The sequence below is a fragment of the Nipponia nippon genome, unplaced genomic scaffold (genome assembly GCF_047370975.1).
Source record: "Nipponia nippon isolate SJK-2023a ecotype South Korea unplaced genomic scaffold, ASM4737097v1 scaffold_38, whole genome shotgun sequence".
NCBI lineage: Eukaryota > Metazoa > Chordata > Aves > Pelecaniformes > Threskiornithidae > Nipponia > Nipponia nippon.
In genome coordinates, this window is record NW_028262356.1 from 2,096,424 (window position 1) to 2,118,402 (window position 21,979).

Genomic DNA, 21,979 nt, shown 5'->3' on the forward strand with positions numbered 1-21,979 from the left:
CGCGTCTTCGCGGGCTGGCGTTGCCGCGCCGACGCTGGGGGGCGTGGCCGGCGCCCCTCCGCCCTCGCCCCGCCCCTTCGCGCATGCGCGAAACCTCACCGAGGGGGTGCGGACGCGAAGGGGAGCACTTCCGGTGCGCGGACGCGAAGGGGAGCACTTCCGGTGCGCGGACGCGAAGGGGAGCACTTCCGGTGCGCGGACGCGAAGGGGAGCACTTCCGGTGCGCGGCGGCGGCGGTGGCGGGAGGGAGCTGAGGCGGCCGGTACCGGTCGGGGGGCGTCCGGGACCGGGGTTGGGGGTCGCCAGGGCCGGTTTGGGGGGCTTGAGGGGGGGCAGGAGTGGTTTGGGGGGTCTGGGGGGCGGGGCCGGTTTGGGGGGTCTGGGGGGGCAGGGCCGGTTTGGGGGGTGCAGAACTGGGCTGGGGGCTCCAGAGTTGCTTTGAGGGGGCTCAGGGCCGGTTGGGGGGCTTCAGGGCCGGTTGGGGGGCTTAGGGCCGGTTTGGGGGGCTCAGGGCCGGTTTGGAGGGCTCAGGACTGGTTTTGGGGGGCTCAGGACCGATTTTGGGGGTCTCAGGGCCGGTTTTGAGGTGGTCAGGGCTGGTTTGGGGGGTCCCAGGGCCGGTTTGGGGGGTTCCCAGGGCTGGTTTGGGGGTCTCAGGGCTGATTTTGGGGGTCTCAGGGCTGATTTTGGGGGGCTCAGGGCCGGTTGGGGGGCTCAGGGCCGGTTTTGGGGGGGTCAGGGCCATTTGGGGGGCTCAGGTCCGGTTGGGGTGGCTAAGGGCCGGTTTGGGGGGCTCAGGAACTATTTTGGGGGTCTCAGGGCCAGTTTTGAGGTGGTCAGGGCCGGTTTTGGGGGTCCCAGGGCTGGTTTTGGGGGTTCCAGGGCCGGTTGGGGGGCTCAGGGCTGGTTGGGGGGCTCAGGGCCGGTTTTGTGGGGGGCTCAGGGCCAGTTTTGAGGTGGTCAGGGCCGTTTGGGGGCTCAGGGCTGGTTTTGGGGGGTCCCAGGGCTGGTTTTGGGGGGGCAGGGCTGGTTTTGGGGGGGTTCAGGGCTGGTTTGGGGGGTCCCAGGGCCGGTTTTGGGGGGGCTCAGGAACGATTTTGGGGGTCTCAGGGCCAGTTTTGAGGTGGTCAGGGCTGGTTTGGGGGTTCCAGGGCCGGTTGGGGGGTTCCAGGGCTGATTGTGGGGGTCTCAGGGCTGATTTTGGGAGGCTCAGGGCCGGTTTTGGGGGGGCTCAGGAACTATTTTGGGGGTCTCAGGGCCAGTTTTGAGGTGGTCAGGGCCGGTTTGGGGGGTCCCAGGGCTGGTTTTGGGGGTTCTAGGGCCGGTTGGGGGGCTCAGGGCCGGTTTTGGGGGGGCTCAGGGCCAGTTTTGAGGTGGTCAGGGCTGGTTGGGGGGGTCCCAGGGCCGGTTGGGGGGCTCAGGGCTGGTTGGGGGGGCTCAGGGCCGGTTTTGGGGGGGGCTCAGGGCCAGTTTTGAGGTGGTCAGGGCCGGTTTGGGGGGTCCCAGGGCTGGTTTTGGGGGTCCCAGGGCCGGTTTGGGGGTCCCAGGGCCGGTTTGGGGGGTCTCAGGGCTGGTTTTGAGGTGGTCAGGGCCGGTTGGGGGGGCTCAGGGCCGGTTGGGGGGGCTCAGGGCCGGTTGGGGGGTCCCAGGGCTGATTTTGGGGGTCCCAGGGCCGGTTGGGGGGGCTGAGGGCGGTTCGGGGGTTCAGCCCCTCCCCCCGCAGCCCCCCGCCCCGCCCGGGGCGATGGTGGTGCCGGCGCTGGAGCCCCCCGCCCCCCCGCTGGCCGCCATGGTGGCCGACGTCGTCTTCGTCATCGAGGGCACGGCCAACCTGGGGCCCTACTTCGAGTCCCTGCGCAAGCACTACCTGCTGCCCGCCATCGAGTGAGCCCCCCCGCGCCCCTGGGGACCCCCCCGCGCCCCTGGGGACCCCCCGAACCTCCGGGGGACCCCCCCAAGTCCCTGGGGACCCCCCCGAACCTCCTGAGACCCCCCGAAGTCCCTGGGGACCCCCCGAGCCCCTGGGGACCGCCCCGAACCTCCAGGGACCCCCCACACCCCTGGGGACCCCCCGAACCTCCTGAGACCCCCCAAGTCCCTGGGGACCCCCCAAGCCCCTGGGGACCCCCCGAACCTCCAGGGACCCCCCACGCCCCTGGGGACCCCCGAACCTCCTGAGACCCCCCGCACCCCTGGGGACCCCCTGTGCCCCCGGGGACCCCCCGCGCCCTGGGGACCCCCCGTGCCCCTGGGGACCCCCCCGAGCCCCTGGGGACCCCCGAACCTCCGGGGACCCCCCAAGTCCCTGGGGACCGCCCCGAACCTCCAGGGACCCCCCGCGCCCCTGGGGACCCCCCCCGAACCTCCGGGGACCCCCCGCGCCCCTGGGGACCCCCCGCACCCCTGGGGACCCCCCGAGCCCCTGGGGACCCCCCGAACCTCCGGGGACCCCCAAGTCCCTGGGGACCCCCCGCCCCCCTGGGGACCCCCCCGAGCCCCTGGGGACCCCCCCGAACCTCCGGGGACCCCCCCCGCGCCCCTGGGGACCCCCAGAAACCCTCAGGGACCCCTCTGGGAGCACCCCCAGGCCCCCCCAAAACCCCCAGGGACCCCTCAGGGTCCCCCTAAACCCCTGGGGACCCCCAGGGACTCCCCCAAACCTTTCAGGACCCCCCAAAACCCCCCAGGGACCCCCCCAAACCCCCCTTCCCCCTCCCTCCAGGTACTTCAACGGGGGTCCGCCGGCCGAGACCGACTTTGGGGGTGACGTGAGTAGGGGAGGGGGGGCTACAGCGGCGAGGGGGGGGTCGGGGGGGTTTGGGGGTGACCCTGGGCCCCCCCTTTTTTGCAGTATGGGGGTACCCAGTACAGCCTGGTGGTCTTCAACACCGTGGATTGCGCCCCCGAATCCTACGTCCAGTGTCACGCCCCCACCAGCAGCGCCTACGAGTTCCTCACCTGGCTGGACAGCATCCAGTGAGGGGGGGGGCTTTATTGGGGGGGGGGGGCTTGTTTTGGGGGAGGGGGGCACCCCAAGAACCCCCCAGGGGGGTGGGGGTGGGGAAACTGGGGGGGGTTGGGGTGCGGACCCCCCAGCAACGCCTATGGGGCCCTCACCTGGCTGGAGAGCATCCGGGGGGGGGGGCTTTATTGGGGGGGGGGGGGCTTGTTTTGGGGGAGGGGGGCACCCCAAGAACCCCCCAGGGGGGTGGGGGTGGTGGGGGTGGGGAAACTGGGGGGGGTTGGGGTGCGGACCCCCCAGCAGCGCCTATGGGGCCCTCACCTGGCTGGAGAGCATCCGGGGGGGGGGGGGCTTTATTGGGGGGGGGGGGCTTGTTTTGGGGGAGGGGGCACCCCAAGAACCCCCCCAGGGGGTGGGGGTGGTGGGGGTGGGGAAACTGGGGGGGGTTGGGGTGCGGACCCCCCAGCAGCGCCTATGGGGTCCTCACTGCATTGGGGGGGGGGGGCTTTTTTTATGGAGGGGGCTGGTTTGGGGGGGAGGGGGCTTTATTTTGGGGGGGGGGGACCCCAAGGACCCCCTGGGGGGAGGGGCTGTGGGGGGAGGGGGGCACCCCAGGGTATGGACCTGCAGGGCGCAGGGGTGTTTTAGGGTGGGGGGCACCCTGGGGTGGGGGTGGGGCGTGTTTGGGGGGGGGGGGAGTCATGGGTGCCTTGGGGAGCGACTGGGGGGGTGTTGTAGGATGGGGGGGGGTGGGGGGGCACCCATTTGAGGGGGGGCACCCATTTGAGGGGGGGCTGGGTCCCTCAGCCCCCCCCCCCAAAACCCTTCAGATTCAGGGGGAGGGGGTTGGGGTGGGGGGGTGAGGGGCACCCATTTGAGGGGGGGGTTGGGTCCCTCAGCCCCCCCTCCCCCAAAAGCCTTCAGATTCGGGGGGAGGCGGTTGGGGTGGAGGGGTTGTGGGGTGAGGGGCACCCATTTGAGGGGGGGGCTGGGTCCCTCAGCCCCCCCTCCCCCCAAAACCCCCCCAGGATTCGTGGGGGGGGGTGAGGGGCACCCATTTGAGGGGGGGGTTGGGTCCCTCAGCCCCCCTCTCCCCCAAAACCCTTCAGATTCGGGGGGAGGGGGTTGGGGTGGGGGGGTTGTGGGGTGAGGGGCACCCATTTGAGGGGGGGGGCTGGGTCCCTCAGCCCCCCCTCCCCCAACCCCCAGATTCGTGGGGGGGGGCGGCGAGAGCTGCAGCCTGATCGCCGAGGGGCTCAGCACCGCGCTCCAGCTCTTCGACGACTTCAAAAAAATGCGGGAGCAAATGTGAGCGAGGTGGGGGGGGGAGGGGGAGGGGAGGGGGAGGGGGGGGGTCGTGCCCCCCACCCCCCAACCCCTTCCCCTCCCCCCCCGCAGCGGGCAGACCCACAAAGTCTGCGTCCTCATCTGCAACTCCCCCCCCTACCTGCTGCCGGCGGTGGAGAGCACCACGTACTCGGGGTACAGCACCGAGAGCCTGGTCCAGCGCATCGGCGAGGTGGGGGGTTGGGGGGGCCCCTTCCGCCGGGGGGGCGGGGGGGGGGAGGAGGGGAGGGGAGCAGGGGCGTGGGAGGGCCCCCACCCCCCCCAATTCATGGGGAGGAGGGGGGTTTTGGGGGGGGGGGGGGCAGTGGGGTCCTGGGGGCTCCACTCATGGGGGCAGTGGGGTTGTGGGGGGGCAGTGGGGTCCTGGGGCCCCCCCATGGGGAGGAGGGGGGTTTTGGGGGGGGCAGTGGGGTCCTGGGGACCCCCCATGGGGTGGAGGGGGGTTCTGGGGGGGCAGTGGGGTTCTGGGGGGCAGTGGGGTTTTGGGGGGGCAATGGGGTCCTGGGGGGGCAGTGGGGTCCTGGAGAGCCCCCCATGAGGAGGAGGGGGGTCTTGGGGGGGGCAGTGGGGTCTTGGGGGGGGGCAGTGGGGTTTTGGGGGGGCAGTGGGGTCCTGGGGGGGGCAGTGGGGTTGTGGGGGGGCAGTGGGGTCCTGGGGGGGGGGCAGCAGGGTTGGGGGGGGCAGTGGGGTCCTGGGGACCCCCCATGGGGTGGAGGGGGGTTTTGGGGGGCAGTGGGGTCCTGGGGGGGCAGTGGGGTTTGGGGGGGCAGCGGGGTCCTGGGGGGGCAGTGGGGTCCTGGAGAGCCCCCCCATGAGGAGGAGGGAGGTTTTGGGGGGCAGTGGGGTCTTGGGGGGGGCAGTGGGGTTTTGGGGGGCAGTGGAGTCCTGGGGGGGCAGTGGGGTTGTGGGGGGGCAGTGGGGTCCTGGGGACCCCCCATGGGGAGGAGGGGGGTTTTGGGGGGCAGTGGGGTCCTGGGGGGGGCAGTGGGGTCCTGGAGAGCCCCCCCCATGAGGAGGAGGGAGGTTTTGGGGGGGCAGTGGGGTCTTGGGGGGGCAGTGGGGTTTTGGGGGGCAGTGGGGTCCTGGGGACCCCCCATGGGGAGGAGGGGGTTTTGGGGGGCAGTGGGGTCCTGGGGGGGGCAGTGGGGTCCTGGAGAGCCCCCCATGAGGAAGAGGGAGGTTTTGGGGGGGCAGTGGGGTCTTGGGGGGGCAGTGGGGTCCTGGGGACCCCCCAGGGGAGGAGGAGGGTTTGGGGGGGCAGTGGGGTCCTGGGGACCTCCCCCATGGGGAGGAGGGGGTTGTGGGGGCAGCAGGGTTGTGGGGGGGCAGTGGGGTCCTGGGGACCCCCCATGGGGAGGAGGGGGTTGTGGGGGGGGCAGCAGGGTTGTGGGGGGGCAGTGGGGTCCTGGGGACCCCCCCATGGGGAGGAGGGGGGTTTTGGGGGGCAGTGGGGTCCTGGGGGGGGGCAGCGGGGTTGTGGGGGGGCAGTGGGGTCCTGGGGGGGGCAGCAGGGTTGTGGGGGGGCAGTGGGGTCCTGGGGACCCCCCATGGGGAGGAGGGGGTTTTGGGGGGGGCAGTGGGGTTGTGGGGGGCAGTGGGGTCCTGGGGACCCCCCCATGGGGAGGAGGGGGGTTTTGGGGGGCAGTGGGGTCCTGGGGGGGGCAGTGGGGTTGTGGGGGGGCAGTGGGGTCCTGGGGGGGGCAGCGGGGTTGTGGGGGGGCAGTGGGGTCCTGGGGGGGGCAGCAGGGTTGTGGGGGCAGTGGGGTCCTGGGGACCCCCCCATGGGGAGGAGGGGGGTTTTGGGGGGGGCAGTGGGGTTGTGGGGGGGCAGTGGGGTCCTGGGGACCCCCCATGGGGAGGAGGGGGGTTTTGGGGGGGCAGTGGGGTCTTGGGGGGGCAGTGGGGTTGTGGGGGGCAATGGGGTCCTGGGGACCCCCCTTGGGGGGCAGCGGGGTTGTGGGGGGGCAGTGGGGTCCTGGCCCCCCCGGGTCCCCCCAATAAAGGGGGGGAGGGGGCAGTTGGGTGCTGGGGTCCCCCAAAAATGGGGGTGACCACTCGAGCCAAGCCCCCAGGTGGCAGGGGGACCCCATTGCGGGGGGGGCACCCCCAGATGTTGAGGTCCCCCATGGGGGGGGGGGGGGGGGTCCCCGGTTCTGGGGGTGCCCCCTGACCCCCCTCCCCCCCCCCAGCGGGGGATCCATTTCTCGGTGGTGGCCCCCCGAAAGCTGCCGGCGCTGCGGGTGCTGTTCGAGAAGGCCGTGCCCCCCGGGGCGCTGGAGCCCCAGCCCAAGGAGTGCGGGCAGGACCCCCGGCACATGGTGCTCATCCGGGGCGTGGCCCTGCCCGGTACGGGGCACTGGGGGCACTGGGACGGACTGGGAGGCACTGGGGGGAACGGGGGGAACGGGGACATTGGGGGGATTGGGGACATTGGGGGGATTGGGGATGGGGGGGATTGGGGACGATTGGGGACAGGGGACATGGTGCTCATCCGGGGGTGGCCCTGCCCGGTATGGGGCACTGGGGGCACTGGGAGGCACTGGGGGGGACTGGGGGGCACTGGGGGGAACGGGGGGAATGGGGACATTGGGGGGATTGGGGACATTGGGGGGATTGGGGATGGGGGGGATTGGGGACGATTGGGGACAGGGGACATGGTGCTCATCCGGGGGTGGCCCTGCCCGGTATGGGGCACTGGGGGCACTGGGAGGCACTGGGGGGGACTGGGGGGCACTGGGGGGAACGGGGGGAACGGGGACATTGGGGGGATTGGGGACATTGGGGGGATTGGGGATGGGGGGGATTGGGGACGATTGGGGACAGGGGACATGGTGCTCATCCGGGGGGTGGCCCTGCCCGGTACGGGGCACTGGGGGCACTGGGACGGACTGGGAGGCACTGGGGGGAACGGGGGGAAGGGGGAAATTGAGGGGGTTGGGGACATTGGGGGGATTGGGGATGGGGGGGATTGGGGACGATTGGGGACAGGGGACATGGTGCTCATCCGGGGGGTGGCCCTGCCCGGTACGGGGCACTGGGGGCACTGGGGAGGGACTGGGAGGCACTGGGGGGAACGGGGGAACGGGGACATTGGGGGGATTGGGGACATTGGGGGGATTGGGGACGGGGGGGATTGGGGACATGGGGACGATTTGGGACAGGGGACATGGTGCTCATCCGGGGGTGGCCCTGCCCGGTACGGGGCACTGGGGGCACTGGGACGGACGGGGAGGCACTGGGGGGAACGGGGGGAACGGGGACATTGGGGGGATTGGGGACATTGGGGGGATTGGGGATGGGGGGATTGGGGACATGGGGACGATTGGGGACAGGGGACATGGTGCTCATCCGGGGGTGGCCCTGCCCGGTATGGGGCACTGGGGGGGACTGGGAGGCACTGGGGGGACGGGGGGAACGGGGACATTGGGGGGATTGGGGACATTGGGGGGATTGGGGATGGGGGGGATTGGGGACGACGATGGGGACAGGGGACATGGTGCTCATCCGGGGGGTGGCCCTGCCCGGTACGGGGCACTGGGGGCACTGGGGGGGACTGGGAGGCACTGGGGGGAACGGGGGGAACGGGGACATTGGGGAGATTGGGGACATTGGGGGGATTGGGGATAGGGGGGGATTGGGGACATGGGGACGATTGGGGACAGGGGACATGGTGCTCATCCGGGGGTGGCCCTGCCCGGTACGGGGCACTGGGGGCACTGGGACGGACTGGGAGGCACTGGGGGGAACAGGGGGAATGGGGATATTGGGGGGATTGGGGACATTGGGGGGATTGGGGATAGGGGGGATTGGGGACGACTGGGGACAGGGGACATGGTGCTCATCCGGGGGGTGGCCCTGCCCGGTACGGGGCACTGGGGGCACTGGGACGGACTGGGAGGCACTGGGGGGAACGGGGGGAACGGGGACATTGGGGGGATTGGGGACATTGGGGGGGTTGGGGACGGGGGGGGGAGTGGGGACATGGGGACGATTTGGGGCAGGGGGCATGGGGCTCATCCGGGGGGGGGCCCTGCCCGGGACGGGGCACTGGGGGCACTGGGACGGACTGGGAGGCACTGGGGGGAACGGGGGAACGGGGACATTGGGGGGATTGGGGACATTGGGGGGATTGGGGACGGGGGGGATTGGGGACATGGGGACGATTTGGGACAGGGGACATGGTGCTCATCCGGGGGGTGGCCCTGCCCGGTACGGGGCACTGGGGGCACTGGGACGGACTGGGAGGCACTGGGGGGAACGGGGATATTGGGGGGATTGGGGACATTGGGGGGATTGGGGATGGGGGGGATTGGGGACGACTGGGGACAGGGGACATGGTGCTCATCCGGGGGGTGGCCCTGCCCGGTACGGGGCACTGGGGGCACTGGGAGGCACTGGGGGGGACTGGGGGGCACTGGGGGCAACGGGGGGAATGGGGACATTGGGGGGATTGGGGACATTGGGGGGATTGGGGATGGGGGGGATTGGGGACGATTGGGGACAGGGGACATGGTGCTCATCCGGGGGTGGCCCTGCCCGGTACGGGGCACTGGGGGCACTGGGACGGACTGGGAGGCACTGGGGGGAACGGGGGGAACGGGGACATTGGGGGGATTGGGGACATTGGGGGGATTGGGGATAGGGGGGATGGGGGACATGGGGACGATTGGGGACAGGGGACATGGTGCTCATCCGGGGGGTGGCCCTGCCCGGTACGGGGCACTGGGGGCACTGGGGGGACTGGGGGCACTGGGGGGATTGAGGACAAGGTGACGCTGGGGACCCTGGGGGGAATTGGGGACAGGGGGACACTGGGGGCACTGGGGGGACTGGGGACACTGGGGGGACTGGGGACATTGTTGGGGTTGGGGACAGGGTGACGCTGGGGGGAATTGGGGACAGGGGGACACTGGGGGCACTGGGGGGAACCAGGGGAACACTGGGGGCACTGGGGGGAATTGGGGACATCACAGGGGATTGGGGGGGGCAGAGGATTTGGGGGGCCCCGGGGCAGGCTGGGGGGTGCGGGGGGGGCACCATCCCCCCCCCCCCCCCCCAGCGTCACCCCCCTGTCCCCCCCCTCCCCCCCCCAGCAGGCAGCGCCGCCGGCTCCGCCTCCATCCCCCCCAAACCCACCGTCGCCCCCCCAACTCCCCCCGCCGCCCCCCAACTCCCCCCAGCCCCCCAACAACCCCCGCCGCCGGGGCCTCAGCCTTACCAGGTACTGGGAAACATGGGGGGGGGGGGGGGGGGTACCCCCAACCCCCCCTCACCCCCCCTTGCCCCCCCCCAGGTGCCCCCCCAGCTCCCTCAACGCGGCCCAGGCCGCGGCCCAGTCGGCCGTGGAGGCAGCCAAGAACCAGAAGAGCCTGGCCGCCCGCTGTGAGTTTGGGGGGGCCCCCCGCCCCCAAAAATCAGGGTCCCCCCCCCAAAAATCAGGGTTCACCCCCCAAAAAAATCAGGGTCCCCCCCTCCCCCAAAATCAGGGTCCCCCCCCCAAAAATCAGGGTTCACCCCCCAAAAATCAGGGTTCACCCCCCCAAAAAAAATCAGGGTCCCCCCTCCCCCAAAATCAGGGGTGTCCCCCCCCAAAATAAGAAATTTGGGGGTCCTGGGGCGGCGCGATGCGGGGGGGGTTGGGGGTATGAGGGCCCCCCAGGGGGTGTTTGGGGGGGGGTTTGGGGGGGTCCCAGCCCCATTTGGGTATGGGGGGGCATTTTGGGGGGGTCGCAGCCCCATGGGGATTTGGGGGGGCCATTTTGGGGGGGTACAATAATGGGGGGGCATTTTTGGGGGGTCCCAGCCCCATTTGGGTATGGGGGGGGGCATTTTGGGGGGTCCCAGCCCCATGGGGATTTGGGGGGGGGGATTTTGGGGGGTCTCAGCCCCATGGGGATTTGGGGGGGGGCATTTTGGGGGGTACAATAATGGGGGGCATTTTGGGGGGTCCCAGCCCCGTGGGGATTTGGGGGGGGCCATTTTGGGGGGGTACAATAATGGGGGGCATTTTTGGGGGGTCCCAGCCCCATTTGGGTATGGGGGGGGGCATTTTGGGGGTCCCAGCCCCATGGGGATTTGGGGGGGGGGGGGATTGTGGGGGCTACCAGCTCCGTAGGGATATAGGCAGGGCAACTGGGGGGAAGGGGGGCCCTGCCCCCTGACCCCCCCCGCCCCCCCCAGTCCCCTCCCTGCCCCCTGCAGCCCCCTTCAGCCAGGCGCCCGCCCAGCCGCTGCCCCCCAAACTGCCGCCCCCCCAGCCCGGCCCCCCCCCGCCGCCGGCCTCCTGCCCCCCGCCCCCGGGCAGCCCCCCGCCCAGCCCGGCGCCCCCCGCTGGTGAGTGGGGGGGGGGCAGGGGCATTTGGGGGGGCAGGGGGGCCCCCCTTTGCCCATATGGCTTTTGGGGGGCCCCCCATGGTGCCTATGGCTGGGGGGGATTTGGGGGGCCCCCTTTGTCCTTATGGCTTTGGGGGGGTCAGACCCCTTTTGGGGCCCCCCCATGGTGCCTATGGCTGGGGGGGCGGTTGGCGGGGGGGTTGGGGGGTCCCCCTTTGTCCTTATGGCTTTTGGGGGCCCCCCCATGGTGCCATATTGGGGGGGCTCAGGATTTGGGGGGTTCAGGACCCCCCCATGGTGCCTATGGCTGGGGGGGGGATTTGGGGGGGCCCCCTTTGTCCTTATGGCTTTGGGGGGGGGCAGACCCCTTTTGAGGGCCCCCCCAAGGTGCCTTAATGGGGGGGGCTCAGGATTTGGGGGGTTCAGGACCCCCCCATGGTGCCTATGGCTGGGGGGATTTGGGGGTCCCCCTTTGTCCTTATGGCTTTTGGGGGCCCCCCATGGTGCCATATTGGGGGGGGGCTCAGGATTTGGGGGTTCAGGACCCCCCATGGTGCCTATGGCTGGGGGGATTTGGGGGGCCCCCTTTGTCCTTATGGCTTTTGGGGGCCCCCCCATGGTGCCATATTGGGGGGGGCTCAGGATTTGGGGGGTTCAGGACCCCCCATGGTGCCTATGGCTGGGGATTTGGGGGGGCCCCCTTTGTCCTTATGGCTTTGGGGGCCCCCCCATGGTGCCATATTGGGGGGGGGCTCAGGATTTGGGGGTTCAGGACCCCCCATGGTGCCTATGGCTGGGGGGGGATTTGGGGGGGCCCCCTTTGTCCTTATGGCTTTTGGGGGCCCCCCCATGGTGGCATATTGGGGGGGGGCTCAGGATTTGGGGGGTTCAGGACCCCCCCATGGGGCCCATGGCTGGGGGGATTTGGGGGGCCCCCTTTGTCCTTATGGCTTTGGGGGGGTCAGAGCCTTTTTGGGGCCCCCCCATGGTGTGTATAGGTTTGGGGGGGTCCCCTTTGGGGGGGGGGAGAAAATTGGGGGAGCTTGGGCCCCCCCCCCCCCCCGTCGTCCCTATGGCCATGGGTGGCCTGAGGGGGGTGGTCCGGGAGGGGGGCCCTCTGGGGGTGCTGGGGGGTCTCGGGGGGCGGGGGGGGCACAGGCAGGCCCTGATGTGTGCTCCCCCCCCCAGCCCAGCGGGGGCCCCCCCAGCAGTGTCACCCCCCAACCCGCAGCCCCCCCCTTGGGGGCCGCCCCCCTCCCGGGCCCCCAGCAGGCGGGGAACAACAAGGTGCTGGCGTGGAGCGGGGTGCTGGAGTGGCAGGAGGTGAGGGGGGGGTGGGGGGGGCTGGGGGGTCCTGGGAGGGGGCCTTGGGGGGCTGGGGGGTCCTGGGGGGTCTGGGGGTCTGGGGGTGCTGGTGTGGAGCGGGGTGCTGGAGTGGCAGGAGGTGAGGGGGAGCTGGGGGGGGCTGGGGGGGTCGTGGGGGGCCTTGGGGGGCTGGGGGGTCCGGGGGGGGCTGGGGGGGGGCTGGGGGTGCTGGCGTGGAGCGGGGTGCTGGAGTGGCAGGAGGTGAGGGGGAGCTGGGGGGGCTGGGGGGGTCGTGGGGGGGCCTTGGGGGGCTGGGGGGTCCGGGGGGGCTGGGGGGGCTGGGGGTGCTGGCGTGGAGCGGGGTGCTGGAGTGGCAGGAGGTGAGGGGGGGCTGGGGGGTCCTGGGGGGCTGGGGGGGGGCCTGGGGGGGTCTTGAGGTGCTGGGGGGGCCTTGGGATGCTGGGGGGCTGGGGGGGGTCCTGGGGAGAGCAGGGTGCTGGAGCAGCAGGAGGTGAGGGGGGGGGGTGGGGCTGTTTGGGGGCACCCTGGGGAGCAGGAGGGGGTGTTGGGGTGCAGGAGGGGTCCCTGGCCCCTTCCCCCCCTCCCCCCAATTCCCGCGTGCCCCCCCCCCCCCCCCCCAGAAACCCAAGCCGGCCTCGGTGGACTCCAGCACCAAGCTGACGCGGTCGCTGCCGTGCCAGGTCTACGTCAACGCCGGGGAAAACCTGTGAGTGGGGGTTGGGGGGGGGGTCCGGGGGCTTTGGGGGGGTCACGGGGCTCGGGGGGTCTTGGGGACCCCCAGGGTCCCCCCTTTTTTTACCCCCCCCCCCCCAGGAAAGCGGACCAGTGGCCGCAGAAGCTGATCATGCAGCTGATCCCGCAGCAGCTCCTGGTGAGTCGGGGGGGGCTCTGAGCCCGGTTTTGGGGTGTCCTTGACCCCCCCCCTCCCCCCCCCGAAGGATTTGGGGTGCCCTTGACCCCTGGGGGGGTTTGGGGGGGGGTCGCTGAGCCCCTCTGTGTCCCCGTCCCCCCCCCCCCCCCCCAGACCACGCTGGGACCCCTTTTCCGGAATTCCCGCATGGTCCAGTTCCACTTCACCAACAAGGACCTGGAGTCGCTCAAGGGGCTCTACCGCATCATGGGCAACGGCTTCGTAAGGACCCCCCCGGGGCCCCCCCAAACTCCCCGGGGGCCCCCCAAACTCCCCGGGGGCCCCCAAAGCTCCTGGGGACCCCCAAAAGTCCTGGGGACCCCCCCCCCCCCCCCAGGTCCCCCTTGTCCCTCCTCGGTCCCCAGCAGCCCCCAGCCTCTGCCGCATCAGTGAGGACCCCCCCGAAGCTCCCTGGGGACCCCCCAACGCCTCGGGGACCCCCAAAACTCCCTGGGTTGTCCCTAAGCCTTGTCCCCGTGTCCCCAGGCGGGCCGTGTGGCCGTGTCCCCGTCCCTAATGTGTCCCCGTGTCCCCAGGCGGGCCGCGGGGCCGTGTCCCCGTCCCTAACGTGTCCCCAACGTGTCCCTAACGTGTCCCTAACCCATGTCCCCGTGTCCCCGTCCCTAATGTGTCCCTAACGTGTCCCCAACGTGTCCCCGTGTCCCCAGGTGGGCCCCGGGGCCATGTCCGTGTTCCTAATGTGTCCCTAACGTGTCCCTAACGTGTCCCCGTGTCCCCAGACGGGCTGCATGGCCATGTCCCCATCCCTAACGTGTCCCCGTGTCCCCAGGTGGGACCCAGGGCCATGTCCCCATCCCTAATGTGTCCCTAACATGTCCCTAACGTGTCCCTGTGTCCCCAAGTGGGCCCCAGGGCCATGTCCCCATCCCTAACGTGTCCCTAACGTGTCCGTAAGCCCTGTTCCCGTGTCCCCGTCCCTAACGTGTCCCTAACGTGTCCCCGTGTCCCCAGGCGGGCTGCGTGGCCATGTCCCCGTCCCTAATGTGTCCCCAACGTGTCCCCAGGCGGGCTGCGGGGCTGTGTCCCTGTCCCTAACGTGTCCCTAATGCGTCCCTAATGTGTCCCCGTGTCCCCAGGCGGGCCGTGGGGCCATGTCCCCATCCCTAACGTGTCCCCAACGTGTCCCCAACGTGTCCCTGTGTCCCCAGGCGGGCCGTGGGGCCACGTCCCTGTCCCTAACGTGTCCCTAACATGTCCCCAACATGTCCCCGTGTCCCCAGGCGGGCCGTGGGGCCGTGTCCCCGTCCCTGACGTGTCCCTAACGTGTCCCCGTGTCCCCAGGCGGGCCGCGGGGCCGTGTCCCCGTCCCTAACGTGTCCCCAACGTGTCCCTAACGTGTCCCTAACCCATGTCCCCGTGTCCCCGTCCCTAATGTGTCCCTAACGTGTCCCCAACGTGTCCCCGTGTCCCCAGGTGGGCCCCGGGGCCATGTCCGTGTTCCTAATGTGTCCCTAACATGTCCCTAACGTGTCCCCGTGTCCCCAGACGGGCTGCATGGCCATGTCCCCATCCCTAACGTGTCCTCGTGTCCCCAGGTGGGACCCAGGGCCATGTCCCCATCCCTAACGTGTCCCTAACGTGTCCGTAAGCCCTGTTCCCGTGTCCCCGTCCCTAACGTGTCCCTAACGTGTCCCCGTGTCCCCAGGCGGGCTGCGTGGCCATGTCCCCGTCCCTAATGTGTCCCCAACGTGTCCCCAGGCGGGCTGCGGGGCTGTGTCCCTGTCCCTAATGTGTCCCTAATGTGTCCCTAATGTGTCCCCGTGTCCCCAGGCGGGCCGTGGGGCCACGTCCCTGTCCCTAACGTGTCCCTAACATGTCCCCAACATGTCCCCGTGTCCCCAGGCGGGCCGTGGGGCCGTGTCCCCGTCCCTGACGTGTCCCTAACGTGTCCCTAATGTGTCCCCGTGTCCCCAGGCGGGCCGTGGGGCCACGTCCCCATCCCTAACGTGTCCCTAATGTGTCTCTAATCTTGTCCCCGTGTCCCCGTCCCTAACGTGTCCCTAATGTGTCCCTAACGTGTCCCCAGGCGGGCTGCGTGGCCATGTCCCCGTCCCTAATGTGTCCCCAACGTGTCCCCAGGCGGGCTGCGGGGCTGTGTCCCTGTCCCTAACGTGTCCCTAACGTGTCCCTAATGTGTCCCTAATGTGTCCCCGTGTCCCCAGGCGGGCCGTGGGGCCATGTCCCCATCCCTAACGTGTCCCCAACGTGTCCCTGTGTCCCCAGGCGGGCCGTGGGGCCACGTCCCTGTCCCTAACGTGTCCCTAACATGTCCCCAACATGTCCCCGTGTCCCCAGGCGGGCCGTGGGGCCGTGTCCCCGTCCCTGACGTGTCCCTAACGTGTCCCTAATGTGTCCCCGTGTCCCCAGGCGGGCCGTGGGGCCACGTCCCCATCCCTAACGTGTCCCTAATGTGTCTCTAATCTTGTCCCCGTGTCCCCGTCCCTAACGTGTCCCTAATGTGTCCCTAACGTGTCCCCAGGCGGGCTACGTGGCCATGTCCCCGTCCCTAATGTGTCCCCAGGCGGGCTGCGGGGCTGTGTCCCTGTCCCTAACGTGTCCCTAATGTGTCCCTAATGTGTCCCCGTGTCCCCAGGCGGGCCGTGGGGCCATGTCCCCATCCCTAACGTGTCCCCAACGTGTCCCCAACGTGTCCCTGTGTCCCCAGGCGGGCCGTGGGGCCACATCCCTGTCCCTAACGTGTCCCTAACATGTCCCCAACATGTCCCCGTGTCCCCAGGCGGGCCGTGGGGCCGTGTCCCCGTCCCTAACGTGTCCCTAACGTGTCCCCGTGTCCCCAGGCGGGCCGCGGGGCCGTGTCCCCGTCCCTAACGTGTCCCTAACGTGTCCCCAACGTGTCGCTAATGTGTCCCCGTGTCCCCAGGCGGGCCGTGGGGCCACGTCCCCGTCCCTGACGTGTCCCCAACGTGTCCCCAACGTGTCCCCAGGCGGGCTGCGTGCACTTCCCGCACACGGCGCCCTGCGAGGTGCGGGTCCTGATGCTCCTCTACTCCTCCAAGAAGAAAATCTTCATGGGCCTCATCCCCTACGACCAGAGCGGCTTCGTCAACGGCATCCGCCAGGTCATCACCAACCACAAGCAGGTCCAGCAGCAGAAGATCGAGCAGCAGCGCAGCGTAAGGAACCCCCCCCCCCCCACCCCCCCGCAGCACCCATGGGGCACCCACAACTCCCCAGGTCCCCCCCCCGGGCACCCACGGACCCCCCAGGGCACCCACAGACCCCCCGGGGCACCCACAGACCCCCCCATGTCCCCCTCTTAGGGCACCCACAGCCCCCCCAGGGCACCCACATCCCCCCAGGGGCACCCCCAGCTCCCCATGTCCCCCCCAGGGCACCCACAGACCCCCATGTCCCCCACTTAGGGCACCCACAGCCCCCCCCAGGAGCACCCACAGCCCTCCATGTCCCCCCCAGGGCACCCACAGCCCCCCAGGGGCACCCACAGACCCCCCCATATCCCCCTCTTAGGGCACCCACAGCCCCCCCAGGGCACCCACATCCCCCAGGGGCACCCCCAGCCCCCCATGTCCCCCCCAGGGCACCCACAGACCCCCAGGGCACCCACAGACCCCCATGTCCCCCTCTTAGGGCACCCACAGCCCCCCCAGGGCACCCACATCCCCCCAGGGGCACCCACAGACCCCCATGTCCCCCACTTAGGGCATCCACAGACCCCCAGGGCACCCACAGACCCCCCATGTCCCCCACTTAGGGCACCCACAGCCCCCCCAGGAGCACCCACAGCCCTCCATGTCCCCCCAGGGCACCCACAGCCCCCCAGGGGCACCCACAGACTCCCCATGTCCCCCTCTTAGGGCACCCACAGCTCCCCCCAGGGCACCCACATCCCCCCAGCGGCACCCCCCCCCCCCCACGCCCCCCCCGGGGCACCCACAGACTCCCCATGTCCCCCTCTTAGGGCACCCACAGCCCCCCCAGGGCACCCACATCCCCCAGGGGCACCCACAGCCCTCCGTGTCCCCCCCGGGGCACCCACAGCCCCCCAGGGGCACCCACAGACCCCCATGTCCCCCTCTTAGGGCACCCACAGCCCCCCCAGGGCACCCACATCCCCCCAGGGGCACCCCCAGGGCCCCCACAGACCCCCCCAGGGGCACCCACATCCCCCCAGGGGCACCCCCAGCCCCCCATGTCCCCCCCATGTCCCCCAGGTCCCCCCCAGGGGCACCCCCAGAGCCCCCATTTGGGCACCCAAGCCCCCCCCCCCCCAGCCCCCATGGGGTACCCAGCCCCCCCAAACCTTGGAAAGGGTCTTCCCTGCTCCACAAGTGCCCCCACCCCCCCCCCGGGGGGGGGTCTTTACTGCCCCTCCCCCCCCCAAAAGGGTGCTGCCCCCCCCAATCCCTTGTCTCCCCACAGCTGGGGGGCTCAGCCCCCGTCCCCGGCGCCCCCTCTTTCCTCCCCAAACAACCGGGGACCCTCCCCGTGGCCTCGGGGGTGCAGCCGCAGGTAAGGGGGGGGGGGTATGGGGGGGGGGGTGTCTGGGGGTGCTTTTGGGGCCCCCCCCCGGTCACCCCGTGCCCCCCCCCAGCTGACGGGGCAGCAGGTCAGCCCGGGCATGGCCACCGTCGGCATCATGGAGGAGCAGCAGCGGCAGCAGAGCCTGGTCTGGGGGGGCTTGGGGGGGTCGGGGGCTCTGGGGGGGCTCTGGGGGGGTTCGGGGGGGATCTGAGGGGTTTGGGGGGCTCTGGGGGGCTTGGGGGCTCGGGGGATCTGGGGGGCTCTGGGGGGTTAGGGGGGACCCTGGAGGGGTTTGGGGGGGGCTCTGAGGGTTTGGGGGGCTCTGGGGGGGGTTAGGGGGGACCCTGGAGGGGTTTGGGGGGGCTCTGAGGGGTTTGGGGGCTCTGGGGGTTTGGGGGGCTCTGAGGGTTTGGGGGGCTCTGGGGGGGTTAGGGGGGACCCTGGAGGGGTTTGGGGGGGGCTCTGAGGGGTTTGGGGGGCTCTGGGGGGATTTAGGGGGCTCTGAGGGGTTTGGGGGGCTCTGGGGGGTTTAGGGGGACCCTGGAGGCGTTTGGGGGGGCTCTGAGGGGTTTGGGGGGGCTCAGGGGGTATGGGGGGCTCTGGGGGGGTTAGGGGGGCTCTGAGGGTTTGGGGGGCTCTGGGGGGAGCTCTGGGGGTTTGGGGGGCTCTGGGGGGTTTAGGGGGCTCTGAGGGTTTGGGGGGCTCTGGGGGGAGCTCTGAGGGTTTGGGGGGCTCTGGGGGGTATGGGGGCCTCCGGAGGGTTTTGGGGGGCTCTGAGGGTTTGGGGGGCCCTGAGGACCAGTGGGATCTTGGGGGGGGGGCCTGGATTATTTGGGGGGCCCCTTTGGCCTCTGGGTCAGAGGGGGGTCCCCAGCTCCCCTAAAACCCCCCCATTCCCCTCCCCCCCCCCCCCCCCAGTTACAGCTCCGAGCCCAGCAGCAGGCGGCCGCCAGCCAGCAGCAGGCCCCGCCCCCCCGCCCCCCCCCCACCGCCCCCGCACCCCCCGGCCCCCCCGCCCCGGGCCCCCCCAAAGCGGCCCCCCCAACCCAACCAGGCCGGGGGGCCCTGCTGCGCCCCCAAAACCCGGGCGCCAACCCCCAACTCCGCAGCCTCCTGCTGAGTCAGCAACCGGTGAGTAATGGGGACCCCCCCCAAAAATGGGGACCCCCCCGAATGGGGACCCCCCTTCAAAATGGGACCCCCCAAAAATACGGGGACCCCCCAAAAATAGGGACCCCCTCCTCAAAATAGGGGCACCCCCCCCGAAATAGGGACCCTCCCCCCAAAAATAGGGATCCTCCCCCCAAAAATATCGGGACCCCCCCGAAATGGGGACCCCCCCGAAATGGGGGAGCCCCCCCTTGAAATAGGGACCCCCCCAAAATAGGGACCCCAAAAAAGTAGGGGGGGCCCCCCAAAAATAGGAGGGGGGGGGGGCTCTGAGGGCAACCGCTCCCCCCCCCAAATAATGGGGGGGATTTCGGGGGGCTCTGAAAATTGGGGGGGGGGAGGAATTGGGGGGGCCCTTTGGGCTCTTGGGGTAAATTTGGGGGGCAACAACCCCCCTTTTGAGGAAGGGAGGGGCAATAACAGCCTGGGGGGGGCAATAACAGCGGGGGGCAATAACAGCCATGGGGGGGGCAATAACAGTGGGGGGCCCCCCTTGCTCAGACGGGGGGCCCCCCTGACGCCCCTCCCCCCAGCCCCAGGGCGGGGTCCCCCCCCCCCGGCGCAGCCCCTCCACCACCTGCAGCCCCCGGCGCAGCCCCTCCTGCCCCACCAGGCCCTGGGCCAGGGGCAATTGCCCCTCCTGCACCCCCCCGGGGCAGCCCTGGCCCGGGCAGCTGGGCCCCCCGCGCCCCCCTCCCAGGTGAGACCCGACCCCCCAAACTGCCCCGCACCCCCCCCCAACTGCCCCCTGCCCCCCCCCCCCCAATTGCCCCAATACCTCCTTAACTGCCCCAATACCTCCTTAACTGCCCCCAGTAGCTTCCCAACTGCCCCCGGGCCCCCCCAACTGCCCCCGGGCCCCCCCCAATTGCCCCCGGCCCCCCCCCAATTGCCCCTGGGAGCCCCAATTGCCCCAGGATGCCTTAATTGCCCCCAATACCTCCCTAACTGCCCCAATGCCCCCTTAACTGCCCTGGGGACCCCAAATCTGCCCCTGGGGACCCCCTAACTGCCCCTGGGGACCCCAAATCTGCCCCTGGGGTGGGTAGGGACCCCCCAAATCTGCCCCTGGGGACCCCAAATCTGCCCCTGGGGACCCCCAAACTGCACCTGGGGTGGGTAGGGACCCCCCAAATCTGCCCCTGGGGACCCCAAATCTGCCCCTGGGGACCCCCTAACTGCCCCTGGGGACCCCAAATCTGCCCCTGGGAGCCCTTGGGACCCCAAATCTGCCCCTGGGGACCCCCAAACTGCCCCTGGGGTGGGTAGGGACCCCCCAAATCTGCCCCTGGGGACCCCCTAACTGCCCCTGGGGACCCCAAATCTGCCCCTGGGGACCCCCAAACTGCCCCTGGGGTGGGTAGGGACCCCCCAGATCTGCCCCTGGGGACCCCAAATCTGCCCCTGGGGACCCCCTAACTGCCCCTGGGGACCCCAAATCTGCCCCTGGGAGCCCTTGGGACCCCAAATCTGCCCCTGGGGACCCCCAAACTGCACCTGGGGTGGGTAGGGACCCCCCAAATCTGCCCCTGGGGACCCCCAAACTGCCCCTGCGGTGGGTAGGGACCCCCCAAATCTGCCCCTGGGGACCCCCAAACTGCCCCTGGGATGGGTGGGGACCCCCAAACTGCCCCTGGGGACCCCAAACCTGCCCCTGGGGTCCCCCAATTGCCCCTGGGAGCCCTTGGGACCCCCAAACCTGCCCCTGGGATGGGTGGGAACCCCCAAATCTGCCCCTGGGGACCCTTGGGACCCCCCGGCCCCCCCTCCCCCGCCCCCCTGACCCCTCTCCCCTCCCCCCCCCCCCAGGCCAGATGCTGCTGCCCCCCGGCCCCCGGGGCCCCGTCCCCCAGCCGGGGCTGCAGCCGGTGCAGGCGCCCAGCGTGATGGAGGAGGACATCCTCATGGATCTCATCTAGGGGGATCCCCCCCCGCCGCCGGGATCCCCTCCCCCCCCGGCCTGGAGCCCCCCCTCCCCCACCCCCCCCTGCTTTTTGGGGGGGGGGCGTCTGCCCCTTGTTTGCGCTGGAAATGGGGGGGGGGTGGGTGTTGTGCTCAATAAATGGTCTGCTGGATCCGGGAATCGGGGATCCGGGGGGGAATCGGGGATCGGGGGGGAAGCGGGGATCCGGGAGGGAATCGGGGATCCGGGGGGGAGTTGGGGATCCAGGAGGGAACCCGGGATCCGGGAGGGAACCAGGGATCTGGGAGAGAAGTGGGGATCCGGGGGGAGTTGGGGATCCAGGAGGGAACCCGGGATCTGGGAGAGAAGTGGGGATCCGGGAGGGAATCGGGGATCTGGGGGGGAATCGGGGATCTGGGGGGGAATCGGGGATCCGGGGGGGAACCGGGGATCTGGGAGAGAAGCAGGGATCCAGGAGGGAATTGGGGATCTGGGGGGGAACCCGGGATCCAGGAGGGAATTTGGGATCCGGGAGGGAAGCGGGGGCCTGGGAGGGAATCGGGGATCCGGGAGGGAAGCGGGGGTCTGGGAGGGAACCTGGGATCTGGGAAGGATCTGGGGATCTGGGAAGGAACCAGGGACCTGGGAGAGAACCTGGGATCTGGGATGAGAGATGGAACCCTGGATCCGGGAAGGAACCAGGGATCCAGGAGGGAAATGAGGATCTGGGAGGGAATCTGGGACCTGGGAGGGATCCTGGGATCCGGGAGGGAATCTGGGATCTGGGAGGGATCCTGGGATCCGGGAGGGAATCTGGGATCTGGGAGGGATCCTGGGATCCGGGAGGGAATCTCTCGGAACCGAGAGAAAACGGCTTGGCGAGAGGCTGGGGCGGCTGCGGGAGCGAGGGGGGGTCGGCGGTGCCGGAGCGAAGGCCGGGAACCCCCCGGGATCCGGGGGGGGGGAGCCCCCGGGGGGGGGAGGGGAGGGGCCTCCCTCTGGGGAGCAGGGCCTCGGCTTGGGCCGTAACGCCCAGGTTTGGGCAAAGTCTCCTCGATTTGGGCAACTATTCCTAGATTTGGGAAATTCTTCCAAGATTTGGGCCATAATTCCTCGATTTGGGCCATAACTCCTGGATTTGGGCAAATAATTCCTCGATTTGGGCAAATAATTCCTCGATTTGGGCCATAACTCCTGGATTTGGGCAAATAATTCCTCGATTTGGGCAAATAATTCCTCGATTTGGGCCATAACTCCTAGATTTGGGCAAATAATTCCTCGATTTGGGCAAATAATTCCTCGATTTGGGCCATAACTCCTAGATTTGGGCAAATAATTCCTCGATTTGGGCCATAACTCCTGGATTTGGGCAAATAATTCCTCGATTTGGGCAAATAATTCCTCGATTTGGGCCATAACTCCTGGATTTGGGCAAATAATTCCTCGATTTGGGCAAATAATTCCTCGATTTGGGCCATAACTCCTGGATTTGGGCAAATAATTC

General features: G+C 70.3%; 1 protein-coding gene across 1 annotated transcript; it reads left to right on the forward strand.

Moving 5' to 3' along the window:
• The first annotated feature begins 39 nt into the window (after positions 1 to 39).
• MED25 (mediator complex subunit 25) lies at positions 40 to 20,628 on the forward strand. The gene is given in 18 exon segments (XM_087773174.1): positions 40 to 262; positions 1,724 to 1,884; positions 2,723 to 2,768; positions 2,852 to 2,976; positions 4,172 to 4,270; positions 4,361 to 4,481; positions 6,499 to 6,655; positions 11,831 to 11,965; positions 12,589 to 12,674; positions 12,782 to 12,839; positions 12,993 to 13,100; positions 15,845 to 16,033; positions 17,301 to 17,390; positions 17,473 to 17,547; positions 18,321 to 18,533; positions 19,106 to 19,228; positions 19,231 to 19,272; positions 20,382 to 20,628. Coding segments are annotated over 17 exon segments (1,917 nt in total). The 5' UTR covers positions 40 to 262; positions 1,724 to 1,744; the 3' UTR covers positions 20,492 to 20,628.
• The last annotated feature ends 1,351 nt before the right edge of the window (positions 20,629 to 21,979 follow it).